Source organism: Lithobates pipiens, unplaced genomic scaffold (assembly GCF_037356315.1).
Source record: "Lithobates pipiens isolate NorthernLeopardFrog02 unplaced genomic scaffold, aLitPip1_a1.2 Scaffold_11, whole genome shotgun sequence".
In the NCBI taxonomy this organism is placed as follows: domain Eukaryota; kingdom Metazoa; phylum Chordata; class Amphibia; order Anura; family Ranidae; genus Lithobates; species Lithobates pipiens.
Genome location: NW_027507696.1, coordinates 25733127 through 25748119, shown reverse-complemented (window position 1 = coordinate 25748119; position 14993 = coordinate 25733127). Strand labels below are relative to the sequence as shown.

Genomic DNA, 14993 nt, shown 5'->3' with positions numbered 1-14993 from the left:
GGATGGACAGGCATGTCTCACCCTCGGCTTATACACGAGTCAATAAGTTTGCCAGTTTTTTTGGGGGTAAATTGGGGGCCTCGGCTTATATTCGGGTCGGCCTATACTCGAGTATATACGGTATTCTGAATCTGCTACATATTTTTGGGTAAAGAAAAAATCCCAATACGTGTATATTGATTGGTTTCTGCAAAAGTTATAGCGTCTACAAAAATAGGGGATAGATTTAGGGACTTTTTATTTTATTATTGTTTTTACTGGTAATGGTACAATCTACGATTTTTAGCCAGACTGCAATATTGCAGTGGACAAATCTGACCCCAAAGGACACTTTTTGGGTACCAGTGCTAAAAAAAAAAAAAATGCACTGATCAATGACACTGTCAGGGAAGGGATTAACACTAGGGGGGGATCAAAGGGTTAACTGTGTTCCCTGGGTGTGTTCTGTCTGGGACAACACAAATCACTGTTCCTGATCACTAGGAACAGCAGATCTCTGTGTCGTCCCATGAGAACGGGACCTCCCTTGTTTACATAGACAGATCCCTGTTCTGCCTTTCTGTACCGCGAACGCAGGTGGGCAGCGGACAAGTCCACCGAAACCCACACACGTGCAGTGGAGCGCGCCTACGTCATGCATGGACCGACATACAAGTCAGTCGGTTTGCACAGTCGAGCCACCTTGCTGCAGTATATCCATGGAAGGTGGTTGGCAAGTGGTTAAGGAGCTCCAGTCTGGGCAAAAGAAAATGATCTTTTAACAACACTTACCTGTGCAGGGATCCAGTGATGTCGGCACCCGAAGCCGATTCTTTAATTGGCTTTGGGTGAAGGCGCCAGCATCTTCACTAAGCGAAACCGGCAGTGAAGCCGTCACAGATGGTTTCCTACTGTGCATGTTTCGCTTTGTGATTGGTTTTGCCATCTCCTGGGAACTGTGTGTGTGTCCCAGAAGCAGTGTTGCCAACCGTCTATAAAAATAGGGGATTTTACTGGCAGCCAGTCAAAAATGGCCACTTTTCTCCTGCCAGCAAAAGATATGTTCCTGCTACAGTGTCTTTGGGCCCGCTGGAGGCGGTGCCTGAGCGCATCACGTAATGTCAAGGTGCAAGGGAGCTGAGCAGAGTGGCCGGAGCCTAATGAAACAGCAGAATCAGATCGCATGGGTGTGCATTGTGATAAGCGAACCGATTTAGGGTGTCAACTTTCAATGTGGGGCACATCAGAGCGGTTTGCATTGACTTCTATACAGAAGTCGTTTTGTAAGCCGCACTGAACAGGGCGATTTCAGAGTCAGACAACTTTGAAGCCACCCGTGTGAACTGGCACAAATACACACTTAAAATTGTAATTGTGAAAATGTCAGTTAAAAACTTGGATGTGCTAGTAAATCGTGGTGGTCACGTCAGTCAATTTCAATCAGGTTGGCAACACTGCCAAGAAGGCAGTGGGGTGGGGGAAGAAGAAGGAGCCAGGCATAGTCAGATCTTACCTGGAAGTGGGAGCGGGTACCTATCAAAGCCAGGTACCCCCTCCCTCCTTCCCTGAAAAAGTGCCAAACCCGGTGGAGGGTGCAAACAAGTGGAGCTTCCTGTTTTGGGTTATTTTATAGCCGAAAATGCCTATTTATACGTGTGCAAAAAATTGCTGTAGTGCCAGAAGGGAGTAAAGAAAGGCTCTGTGTGGACTGAGTCTAATGTCTGCTATCTCTACTAGAAGTGGAACACTGCCTGACCCTCACACAGTTACTCCTCATACCTGCCCCAACTAAACCTTTTACCGCCTTTTTCATCTTCTAGTTGCCGCACACTTCACGTATATTGCGACTAGCTGACTGGAACAACGTCAGTCACACGCCGCATCAGCGTTCGTACCAACCCGCCTACTCATTCCCTGAATCCCTGCAGCGAAAAGCAAGCAACCTATCACTTCCTTTCCCCCCCGAACTATCTAGAACTAACTCTCCACAGGAAATCTATCCCTGAACAAACCAGCAGTCATCCAAGAAACCCTGCCTCCTATAGCTCCTCCTCCCGGTTTTACCCTATGGTCGGGGCTGTCTTCAGGGAAGGCTTAGCAACAGGGCTGCGATTGGTTAGACGCTAGTACGCTGACGTAGGGATGAGTCATGACGCTTGGCCTCGTTGGCTGAGAAAGGGGAGACTTCGAACCAATGAGAGGCTGGCGTAGCGCAATTCAAATCGCGGAGTTTCAGCGGTGATTACGCAGATAAACCGTTTCGTTGAGCGGTCGCCATTGTGTGCTGTGTGGGACGCGTGTGGTGTGCGGCTCCGCCGTAATCATGTCGTTCAAGAATATTTACTACTCGGACAAGTACACGGATGAGAAATACGAATACAGGTAAGGAGGGCTGGGGCTGCGCACTTCCTTCTGTGTCCTCCTTGTACTGAATACCGCTGGGCCTGCTGTGCGGATACACACGGCTCTAGGAGCGTGGACAGTGGCCTCTTCCTATACAGGCAAAGTCACGGTTCTGACGTGTTTCATCCATTCCTACACCCCTGCTGTATTTTTGTTTATTCCCTCTTCCCTTACTGGCTTCTCCTCCATAAACATCCACGCATGCCCAGTGGATTGATTCTATGTAACCCAGGCCGTGTGCTGCCATAGTCTCGTGTCATCAAGAGCTGCATGTCTCTTCCTGGTTCTCCAATGACATACAACGTGGTGTTTTATTAGGGGGCCCAGCTACACCAAGCAGGAAGGAAGAGGCAGCCAGCCCCGATGGCACGCTGTGGTCAATGCACGTTTCCTGGGGCTAATCCTGTCATTTCAGGATTTATCGGCCGACTTAATGAACCTCAAAGAAAATGACGGTAAGTGTGGGCAACATTCTCCATTCCATTGGATTGCCCAAAAGCTTCCTGGGATGCACAAAGTGACTGTCCCAGATGGTATTCATGTCTGGCCAGAAATCTGGATGTCAAAGCACTTCAAATAACACTTTTTTTTTTTTTTTTTTTTAAAGTGGAGTTCCACCCAAAATTGACAGCTCTGCTTATGTCTACTTCACCATCCCCAGTGTCACATTTGGCTCCTTTTCGGGGGGGGGGGCTGAGCAGTACCTGGTTTTTGACAGGTGCCAGTCCACCTCTGTCGGACATTGCCACGACAAGGTATGTCACACGTTCGCCCCTCCTCTTCCTTCCCCACCGTCATGGCATTCTGAAAGCGCTCTATGCTTTGCGCATGCACAGTAGGGAATCTGCTGTGAAGCCGCAAGGCTTCACTGCCGTTTTCCCTTACATGCAATGGCGGCAGGTCAGGAAAGGGCTAAATCTTCCTGAGTTCAAGTAGTTAAAAGCCCCCTATAGATCATCAGTTTAGTGTTACAGAATTTGTTTGGTGCTAGGAATATTGCTCTGTCTGGCATGCATGGAAATATGTAATGTGTATTGCAATCTGTTTTTCATCACATAGGGGCCTTTTAGTCCTCTAATGTGACCCTGGGTGCCTCCCCCTGTGCTGTGTGTGTGTGTGTGTGTGTGTGTGTGTGTGTGTGTGTGTATGGTTCAGGTGGACCCGATCGGTTCTCTTAGAACAGGCAGGTGTAAACCTTCATGTGTGTGGTTTTATTTTTATTTTTTTTATACCTGCCGACATCCCATCTGATCTGCTAAAAACAGGTGGCTGGGAATCTTTCACTGTATGACCACCCATAGAGCAGTGCGGGCTGTGCCTGTGTTCTCTCTGCATAAGCTTCAATCTGCTTGGCAGGATTCAGCGAACAGATTCCCCGCTAAGCAGGTGGCATTCTGGCAGAGTCTACCCTGTGTGGAAGGGGCCATATGAGCAAGTACTTATCTTGAACCAGAATGCTCTTCCTTAACCACTTGCTGACCGCTGCACACCAATATGGCAGCGGTGGGCAAACCTGTACGCCCCCTTCAATTGGTGGGGCTAGCGGGCGGTGTGCGCCCGTCGCGTATAGTGTGACCGTACCCACGAGTCCCGCAGACTGTCTGCTGTTGTCCCACAATCTTGTCATGGGGCTGCAGAATGGGGAGATGCCTATGTAAACAAGGTATTTCCCCATTCTGCTTAGTGACATGACAGGGATCTACTGCTCGCTGTCATCGGGAGCAGTGATCGTTGTCATGTCAGTGGTAGGCCCCCCCCCAGTTAGAATCACTCCCTAGGACACACTTAACCCCTTGATCGCTCCTGGTGTTTAACCCTTTCCCTGCCAGTGTCATTTACACAGTAATCTGTGCATATTTATAGCATTGATCAGTGCATAAATGACAATGGTCTCAAAATAGTGTCAAGTGTCCGCCTTAATGTCACACTCACGGTAAAAATCGCAGATCCTTTACTAATATAAAAAGACAATTAAAAAAAATAATGCCATAAAACTATCCACCATCTTGTAGATGCTATAAACCGATCAATATATGCTTATTGCAATATTTTTGGTGGGGGGGGGGAATATATATATATATATTATATAATGTCTAAACTGAGGTGTATATATTCTAAAAAAAAATTCTCTCTCACCCACAGAGGTGATCAAGTACCACCAAAAGAAAGCTCTATTTTTGTGTGTGGGGGGGAGGACGTAAATTGTGTTGGTGTTATGTTGCACGGCCCTGCAATTTGACAGTTAAATCGACGCAGTGCCGAATCGCAAAAAGTGCTCTAGTCGGCAAGGGGGTAAAATCTTCCAAGGCTGAAATGGTTAAAGTGGAAGTCCACCCTAACACTTATCCCCTGCAATCATTAATGTGAGCTAAGTTCAGCCTTATGTCTCAAAATGAGGATCCCTTTTTCTACTTTTATTTTGCAGAATCCAGTGCCGTCAAATGACTTGGAATGTACTTTTCTGAGAAAAAAATCTGCCAGTGGGTGTGGTTACTGAAAGCTAGTGACATCACTTCCTGGGAGGGACACTACCTGTGTAGCCAGTGGGCATATACAGGATGAGAGGAGCTGATCATAGGTTCTAGGGTTGCACAGATACTCTGTATCGGCACTGATACTAGTATTTGCACAAGTATCAGTACTTGTGCAAATGCACTGATACTTTCAGGCTCGGTTCTTTGAGCTGTCAGTGGGTCTCCCCTGTTGACAGCTGAAGTGTTTGAAGTCAGGTGATTAGAGCTGTCAAAAAAGAAAAGGCAGCCGGCAATGTTTATTAACATTACTCAGCCACTAAAATTTAAAAAAACTTTGTTTATTTCTATCTTTCTGTTTCTTCATCTGCAGTTCAAGGGGATGAACAAATGTTCCTCTGTTTAACCCTTTACTCTAATCAGCCTTAATTAACATCCTATTTTCTTCCATTTAACTTTTATTTATTTTTTTTCTTCACGTTTATAAACAATGAGAACTTTTTTTTTGCTCTGTTAGTGAATATCTTTACAAATGTATATTGACATTTATTTTCACACTGAAAAAGCACAATTTAAAAAAAATCAATTGCGTTTTGTAAATAACTTTTCAATGCTTTGTAATATTGCTGACAGCTAAAGTGAAAACAAAACAGTTGTGGTGTCAGCGAGCACTTAAAAAATAAATAAATCGGTGCATCCCTAATAGGTTCCACTTCCTGCCCAGTGTTTTCTCATTGTACATCCTAATACATGAGAAAATGAAGACCTAAAAAGCCCCATCCACACGGGAGGGGGCATGGAAGGTGCACATAATACAATATTGCTGTGTACAGGAGAAGGGAGCTGGTAGGGCTGTCAGTGTAGTTGGAAGTGCTCTGTGGTCTTAGCTCCCAGTCTACAATGTGCATAATACAGGCAACCACACTAAGGCTCTGTTTCCACTAGTGTCACTTGCCATGCGACTTGTGACAGTCACATGACAAGGCACGGCCCATTGATTTCAATGGCACACGTTCCCATCTATGCGACTTTGGAAATCAGCAACTTTGAAAAGGTGCCTGCACTACTTTGATGCGACTTTGATCCAGAAAGTTCAAAGCCGCACTCTAAATTGTGCAACTTTGTGGTTGCTATAGTGGAAACGTAGACTAGGCTCCTAGTATAAATTGTCATGCATAAAATCGCATGACAAATCACAGCCTATTGATTTCAATGGCACTGTTCCCATCTAGAACTTTAAAAATAGCGACTTTGAAAAGGTACCTGCAATGCTTTGATGCAACTTTTATCCAGAGGATAAAGTTGCATCAAAGTTGCACTCTAGCCTTAGGCTACGTTTCCACCAGTGCAACTCCAAAGCTGTGCAGCATTGATCCAACTTTACGCTCTGGGTCAAAGTCGCATCAAAATAGCGCAGGCACCTTTTCAATTTCGTATAGATAAGAACGTTTGCCATTGAAATCAATGGGCTATGACTTGTCATACGACTTTGTGTCAAATGTCACACTAGTGGAAATGGAGCCTTAAACTCATTACTCACTTGTAGCTCCCTCAGCTGGGCGTGTGCCACGTCATGCACACTGTGCCCATCCCAGTGCCATGCAGACAACCACGTGGTTGGTTGTACACTAGAAAATCTGCAGCATGTTGCATCAGAACAAGGTGGTTGGTCCGTCCCTTAGTGGTGACAGCTTCCCCCTCTACCTCTGACCACAGCTGGTTCCCCATCCGGCTGAACTGCTACTTCTAGTTGGACTACTAGCCCGCAGTCCTGACCCTACGCTGCTCTCTGGCTCCTGGAAAGGCCTTCAGGCAGCCTACCAGCCAAATGTCCCTTGGATAGGTCTCTCCCTATCCAAAATGAGGTTATGAAGACAGGAGGTGCAGGGGCGTGTAGAAGAGGACAACATTTTCAGGAAGCGAGACCCTCCCCCATGCATAAATAAGGAAATCAGGTTGTCCCTGAAGAAGCTGATTGTCTAGCTTTTGATTAAACTTTCTAAGCGACAAAATTGGCTATACAGAAAATGAATAATGTCAAAGATAACAAAATATTTTACATATACATAGAAACACTTTCATTTTTGACTGGACTTCAACTTTAAATATTAATATTAATTTTTTATTTTTTTTTCCCTGAAGTCCTGTTGTGTGGGGGTGTGTTTTTTTTTTTTTGTTTGTTTTTGTTTTTTTTCTGTCTACAGATTTCATATAAAATGATTTTGGCTAAACCTTGCCAAAAAATCTAGTATGTACATTTATCTTAAAGAGGAAGTAAACCCTGATGAGTTTACTTCCTCTTTCATTCCCTGCAAAGGTAAAGCATAATGGACTACTATGCATCGCATAGTAGTCCATTATGTGTCACTTACCTGACACAGGAGCCAGCGAAGTCACCGCTGTCCCCTGTAGTCCGCCGCATCCATCTTCTCAGTGGGTCTCGCCGCTCCGCCGCTGTCATTCGGCGAAGCCGCGATGAAGTCACTCATGCGCACGGGAGCCGCTACTCACGGCATATCGCCGTTGACCGCGGCGCGCTCAGTGCGCCTGCGCGCCGCTGTCTACGTTTTTTTTTTTTTTTTTTTTGTCCAAAGCCTCTTGCCCTTTCACTAGCTTTTTACGCTGGCTGCCGTGCATGTGAGCAGTGTATACTCAGCAATTTGTAAGATCTTCCCTGGCTCTACCCAATGGCAAGTGAAGGTGTAAAATATTAAAGTGGGGTACCCCCTAAAAAAAAAAAATTAAAAGTCAGCAGCTACAAATACTGCAGCTGCTGACTTTTAATAATCGGACACTTACCTGTCCCGGGTTCCAGCGATGCGGGGGAACGAAGCCCCCCCCTCGCTCCCCGCTCCGCTCGCGGCGCCGTCATGCATACTGTGGGCACCCGGCTGTGGCTTCACAGCCGGGCACCCACTGCGCATGCGCGAGCGGCGCAGGGCGCCGTGATACGCCGTACAGTCACCTGGGACACGTGACAGGTCCCAGGTGAATGTGCGGCGCGAGGGGAAGTGATGTCACCAGCCCGGGCAATGAAGAAGGCAGACTACGAGGGACCCCCTAGCAACCGGTATTTAGAGGTGAGTAAAAATTTTTTTTTTTGCCAATTATTTTTTTTTGATTTTTTTTTTAAGAATTTTAAGTAGTTTTATTTTTTGGGGGGCAACTCCACTTTAAGGGCACTTTCACACTGGGCCAGGGGGCGTTGGCGGTAAAGCGCCGCTTATTTTAGAATCGTTTTAGCTGCGCTTTTAACCCCTGCTAGCAGCCGATAAAGGGATTAATGGAGTCTGCAAAGCACTTCGGCAGCGCTGCCCATTGATTTCAATAGGCAGGGGCAAGCCCCGCAAGGATGCTGCTTGCAGGACTTTACCCCCCCCCCCCCCAAAAATTGTCCTGCAAGCGCACTGCTCCAGTGTGAAAGCACTCTGACTTTCACACTGGAGTGACAGGAGAGGCGCTTTTGGAGGTGCCTTTTTTATTTATTTTTTATTTCCCCCCCTCGCTAAAACACCTGTAATGTGCCTCAGTAGCCTAAAGGAGAAGCTCAGGATCTTCAAAAATGAACACCTGCCTGCCTCTATGCTGCAGCTGTCCTCATCAGCTCTAAGACCCCTTTTGCATTAAAAGCTCACAAAAACTATTTCCATTAAAATCAATGAATGCTTTCACACTGGGGCAGTGGGCTGGCAGGGTGGTGAAAAAACATTCCTCTCCATTGATATTAATGGAAATCTCCTTCCATTAGAGCTCCGATGCTTTACTGCCAGTTTAGAAGCGCCTCAGTGTGAAAGGGGCCTAGGTTTGAAAACTGATCGCAATGACTGATGCGCCAGGCTGGTGATGGTGTGAGTGCAGCTTTTTTTTGGCTCTCGGCCGAGAGCCAGCAGTCAATGTGGTTGGGATCTTCCAGAGCCTGGAGTGGCTCTGTGATGTCAGCTCACAGTGGCTTTAGCTGCTATTAGCTGATTCTGTGTCACAGGTGTGCAAAAGTGCACTCAGACCTATAAAAGTGGTTTAGCCCTTCTACTTTTAACCCCTCCCCCCTATAAAAGCCGCTCAGTTGTTATTCCAGAGGAGTTGGGAGGGGACGTCCTCCCGCCGCTTTTCCCGGGCCTCCCGGTGGGATCAGAGAGCCATTCGGCTCTTCCGGCAGTTAGTGATTTAAAAAAATATATACAGTATTCAGATACACCGTTTTCAGTGACCTGAATACTTTGAAGTGCAAAGGAGGGATTTGGGGTCCTTGTGACAGCAATAAGTGTTCAAATTTTTTTATTAATTTTTTATAATCACAATTTAATCATAAAAGAATAAATAAAATAAGAAATTTTAAACCGCCCCCGTCACTGCGAGCTCGCGCAGCAAAGAAAACTCATACGGAAGTCGTGCCCGCATATGTAAACGGTGTTCAAATCACACATGTGAGGTATCACCGTGATCGTTGGTGAGAACAATAATTCTAGCACTAGACGTCCTCTGTAACTCTCTAACCTGTTAACTGTGTAAAAAAAAAAAAAATGTATATTAAAGCTTCGCCTATGGAGATTAAAGTGGTTGTAAACCCTTACAAACCACTTTGACCTAAGGTAAGCCTAGATTTATGCCGGCCATACATGGTTCGAATTTCGAAAGAATTTTCTTTCGAAAATCGTATATAAGAATTTTCATATGAATTTCGCACCATTAGTGGGCTGCAGCAACAGACGATTTTCGTGCGGAAATAAAATTTGAGGAATCGGACATGTTGGAAATTTTTTGAAAAGCAAACGATTTTCTAATCAATGATGGGAGAATCGTGCGAGAAATGTAATAAAGAAAATTTACAGAGAGAAAATTCTTTTCTGTAACATGAGGTGAAATTGAAGGCTTGGTCGGCGAATTTTGAAAATCAATGGTGGCATCATCGGATCACAAAAAAAAAGAATTTTCTGATTTTGAAAAGAGAATTTGTTCAAAATTTGACCGTGTATGGCCTGCATAAGGCTTACCTGTAAGTCCAAGAAATATATCCTAAACCTATACGGTTTAGGAGATATTTACCTGAAGACAGCCACCGCTGTCTACGGCGCAGGCGCACTGGGTAAGCCGCAGATCGCGGCGATATGCCGCAAGTGTCGGCTCCCATGCGCTGGAGTGACATCATCGCTGCACTGGCGAATCACAGCGCCGGAGCAGCGAGACCCACCAAGAAGATGGACGCTCGGAACTACAGGGGACAGCAGTGACTTCGCTGGCTCCTGTGTCAGGTAAGTGGCACATAATGGATTACTATGCGATGCATAGTAGTCCATTATGCTTTACCTTTGCAGGGACTCAGAGGAAGTAAACCCATCAGGGTTTACTTTCTCTTTAAGTACCAAAGTTTGTCGCCATTCCACGAGTGCGTGCAATTATAAAGTGTGGCATGTTTGGTATCTATTTACTCGGCGTAACATCTTTCACATTATACACTTTTTTTGTTTTTTCATGAAAGTGTCCCTTTTCCCCCAAAAAATTGCGTTTAAAAAAAAAAAAAATGCTGCACAAATACCGTATGACATTAAAATATTGCAACGAACACCATTTTATTCTCTATCAACACCAAATGTCAGAAATAGGCTGTCATGAAAGGGTTAAGGTAGAGTTCCATGGTGGCGATGGAGAGAACAGAACCGTCCTTGCTGAAGGTGGGCAAAGGTTAGTTTGCAATAATGTACAAGTGCTCCCATGACACCACTCCCTTCAAGTGGAAGTAAAATTGCTGTCTAATATAGCTGCACGATTCTGGCCAAAATGAGAATCACAATTTTTTTTTTTTTTGCTTAGAATAAAAAGATCAAGATTCTCGCAACAAAATCTTTCATTTTATACAAAAAAAATGGGCTAACTTTACTGGTAACTTTTTCAAAAAAAATATTACATTTGAAAGATCGCTGCGCAAATACAGTGCAACATAAAATATTGCAACAACCACCATTTTATTCATTCAGCTGTCATGTTCACTGAGCCATGCATGCGCAGCTCGGCAAACATTTGCGCTCCCTCGATCCATGCCATGTGGGAGTAGTGACATCCCAGCCTGGCCCTCGCGTGGCTAAAGGCACGGGACCCGGATGTAAGTGCCGGTGGCCTGCTGGATTTGTCACAGCGCTACGCTGGGGGACTCCATATGACTGGTAAGCCTGCTACTAATACTAGTTTGTCATAACCCACCTGGTGGGGGCGCTTAAAAAGATATAACTTCCTCTTTCAGTTCCTTTAGTCTATAGTGTAGATTGCCATTATTGGTTCGGGTTCTTGTCATGTGTGGCCATCAGCATGGATACTGAGTCACTTTAGGCAAAAGTAATGCTTGGCCTAGTAACAGTTGAGCTCAGAGTTATAACTATTGGGCTGGACTGAGAAATATAAATGTCCTATTCAGTATTTCATTTTTTATTTTATTAACTAAATAAAAACTACTTTGTATTTCATTAGGGACTCGCATTTTTCCCATTCACTGCAAAATGACTCTTCAAAGTCCACCCCTGACCAGGCTTTGACTAGTGATAATGGACAACTGTTGCATTGTATAACTTTCAGGTGCGACGTTCATGCAACTTCTGAGGGTTAACATTCAAGTCTACGTCCCCCAAGTTGCATGAAAATCAGGCCAAATAGTGCGTGATCTACTTCAAAGTCGCTGCAACTTTAAGTCCTGCTTGTATGAATGGTTATTGGAAACCATAGGGAGTGCCTTGTCTTGCAACATTTGACATCAAAGTTGCATGACAAGTGTGAATGTAGCCTTAAAAGTAAACCTGCTTAAGGACAGATTTTTGCTATTGATGCACGTTAATCTTCACACATTCACTTTAAAGACTTGGTATAAAATGATTGCATTTAAATCCACTATATTTTCTTTAACTAGGCATGTTATGCTTCCAAAAGAATTGGCAAAGCAGGTACCAAAGACGCACCTGATGTCTGAAGAGGAGTGGCGGAGACTTGGTGTTCAACAAAGCCTTGGCTGGGTTCATTACATGATCCATGAACCAGGTAGGTTTGGAATGGTGATTGGAAAAAGAAACCTGGGCAACAAAGGCAACAATTTTGCCTGGTCTTTTAAAGGTTTTTGTGCTAATAATCCAGGGAAGCTTGGACCTCCTGTAGTGTATTAATACTTTTATTAAAGAGAAAAGATACACTTATACAACTGCAGAAAACACACACTTTCTAGCATGCAAAATATGCCTTTGAGATACACGAACTGACAAGGATGTTCATAGTTGGTAAGATTGAATAAAGACATCCAGTTCATCCAGTTCAACCTGAGTGAGTGTCTACAATTGTCCCTATCCTTGTACATTGCACACTCACATCAGTCCCTATCCTCAAGGAGCCCACAATCCAAGGTCCCCATTCATATACTAGGGCCAATTTTTGACAGAAGCCAATGAACCTACCTGTGGGAGCAAACAAGAGTACCCAGAGGAAACCCATGCAGGCACAGGGAGAACATGCAAACTCCAGGCAGGTAGTGTCGTGGTTGGGATTCGAACCAGCGACCCTTCTTACTGCTAGGCAAGAGTGCTAACCACTACACCACTGTGCCGCCCAAGGTCTGCAAGGTTGAAATGTTGCAACTTTACAGGGACAAAGGTCTGAATGCGCCCCCCCCCCCCCAACATTTACATTAAGGGGTTTATTTTGCCATTTCCTGGACAAAGGTGGGATATTTTTGGGTGATTTTATAGCAGTTATTAGTTTGATTTTAAGACCACGTGCTGTTTCAGAACTAGGGCGCCTAGTTTAACCACTTGCCTACAGGGCACTTACACACCTCCACCCCCTTCTCCTGCATGAGGCCATTTTTCAGCGCTGTCGCACTTTGACAATTGCGTGGTCGTGCTACGCTGTAACAAAACAATCTTTATCATTTTCTTCACACAAATAGAGCTTTCTTTTGGTGGCATTTAATCACTGCTGGGTTTTTTATTTTTTACAAAAAAACAAAAATTTAGTTCACTGTGAATAACGTGTGTGAATAAATTGAAAAATCATGAACATTTGTGAAAAACATGAGTATCCAAAATTTTGTCCATAACGGAAGAAGGCGAACAATCTGTGTAGTAATAACCATGAAATGTCACATCCACCTGTGCAAAAGTCAGGAGAAAAGTCCATCCACTGATGAGATGAATCTTCAACCAAAAAAGTGCAATCCACGTAGAGAGAATTGCTTGCCAAATAGTTGTGATCCCCCACTACAGGGGATCAGGAAAAGCATATGCTCTAGGCACAGCTATAACTTCAAAGCGCATGGAACGTGCCTGCTTGCTCACCAGCTACTCTCCAGATCACCTCATTGGTGGGTGCACATAACATGTAAAAAAGATGCTCCGATAGTGTAAAACCTTATGGTTTATTAGATCCGATGTGCTGGTCGGGCACACTTGGACAAACCCGTCCTTCTTCTGGATACACAACAGTCACTCGAGGTGACGTCCGTGCGGTCGTCCTGCTCCGCCCTATGCGTTTTGTAAGAATTGCATCATCCAGGGGCACTGGATGATGTAATTCTCTTACCAAATTTGGCCGGCAAATTGGACTTCAGGCTTTCTAAGATGCTACATTTGTAAGCTTTTTTAATCTTCTAATAAGCCATAAGGTTTTAAGGAGCATTTTAAATACTTTGCTGTTTTGTCTTGCGCAACTGGGTTTTTGTATAGTAATACTACTCCAAGTAGCCAGTGTGAGAGCTGTTTTATAGGGTGGTGGCTGGGCCAGAAATGTCTGCCAAATCTTAGAAGTGATGTCACATTATGCTAGCTTGTAGAAGTGAATATTTCTTTGCTAAATGTCTTATTTTATTTTTTTCCCTCTTTTATAGAACCTCACATACTCCTGTTTAGAAGGCCTCTTCCAAAAGACCAACAGAAATGAATTGCTCTTCACTTTTATCTTTTGGGACAATCTGTATATATTGTAGTATTCAGTGAATACAAAGACTATGACCCTCACAACCACAGCTGTGCACAAGCTGTATTCTTAACAGCACCGGAGCTCTGGGAGTGTTTTCTACATTGAGCTGCTATTTTTCTGTTTCTGTGTTTTTTCGTTTTACCGTCACATCTAATTTTTTATTTTTTTTTCTCCTTTAGACCACTAGCTAATAAAGTTTATGTATTTCATCTATATGATGTTACTATAGCTTATGGCAAAAAGTGCATTGAACGTTAAATGGATTTATTTCCATTTTCGAAGGAAGTTTAAATTTTGGATTGTATAGAGCAGTGCTCACGTTTGTTTTTTTTTTTTTTTTTTTTTTGTTCTTGTTTGCTTTAACAGAATGCTTGTTACTCTATGCAAGTCAAGGGTAATGCGAGATGGGCACAATCCAGTGCAAGCTGTTTTTCAAGTGTACTATGTGTACCCAAGAACAGGCTGGATCATCTGGGGTTTTTTTTTTATGAAACTCTAAGAACAAGTGTGCTTTTAATAAAGCAAAGCTGCATCCTGTTAAATGAAGAATAAGCGGTTTTTATTTGAGCTTCCTGGACTGCACACTTAAAAGATATTTTTAATTAAATACACATTTTTACAGTAACACATCTTGCCTTGTCTATACAGCCTACCTATTCAGTTCTTAAAGTGTGACTAAACTAACAAACTGCAAGCATGCATCTCTTTATTGCAGAAGAGACTTGCTATGGGGTTGATTTACCAAAACTGGAGAGTGCAAATCGGCTTCCAACTTCAGCTTGTTCAATTAAGCTTTGACAAACTGGAAGCTGATTGGTTTCTATGCACAGCTGTACCAGATTTTTCACTCTCCAGTTTCAGTAAATCAACCCCATGTCTCTTCTGCAATACCAATTGCTTACTGGCCTGTTTGCAGTCTATAGAACGTGCATTCCTGTCACATTATGGCTGTGCTGGAATGACCGGCTCCTGCGGGATGAGTTGTCATTCCCTGACCACCCAATTAAGAGGCCTGGAAACCTGGCACACAGAGTTAGTCTGGACAAAGATGGCAAATGGTGGGTTGGTTCATTATTGCGGGAATAAGTGAGTTCAGTTCCACTTTAAAGGGTTTGTTGCCCCAACATTTTATACTGATGTGTCTGCTGTACCATGTACTTGTATGAAAAAGTATCCTGTTTTTGTATTGCTGCC

General features: G+C 44.1%; 1 protein-coding gene across 1 annotated transcript; it reads left to right on the top strand.

Moving 5' to 3' along the window:
- Positions 1-2172: 2172 nt before the first annotated feature.
- Positions 2173-14424, top strand: CKS2 (CDC28 protein kinase regulatory subunit 2). The gene is made up of 3 exons (XM_077469984.1): positions 2173-2361; positions 11746-11873; positions 13708-14424. Exons 1-3 carry the CDS (start codon positions 2303-2305, stop codon positions 13758-13760), a joined length of 240 nt encoding a protein of 79 aa, XP_077326110.1. The 5' UTR covers positions 2173-2302; the 3' UTR covers positions 13761-14424.
- The last annotated feature ends 569 nt before the right edge of the window (positions 14425-14993 follow it).

Coding starts and splice junctions, on each gene's coding strand:
- CKS2 (XM_077469984.1), top strand. CDS start 2,303: ATGTCGTTCAAGAATATTTACTACTCGGACAAGTACACGGATGAGAAA. Junction 2,362..11,745: donor GATGAGAAATACGAATACAG/GTAAGGAGGGCT, acceptor TTCTTTAACTAG/GCATGTTATGCTTCCAAAAG. Junction 11,874..13,707: donor TTACATGATCCATGAACCAG/GTAGGTTTGGAA, acceptor CCTCTTTTATAG/AACCTCACATACTCCTGTTT.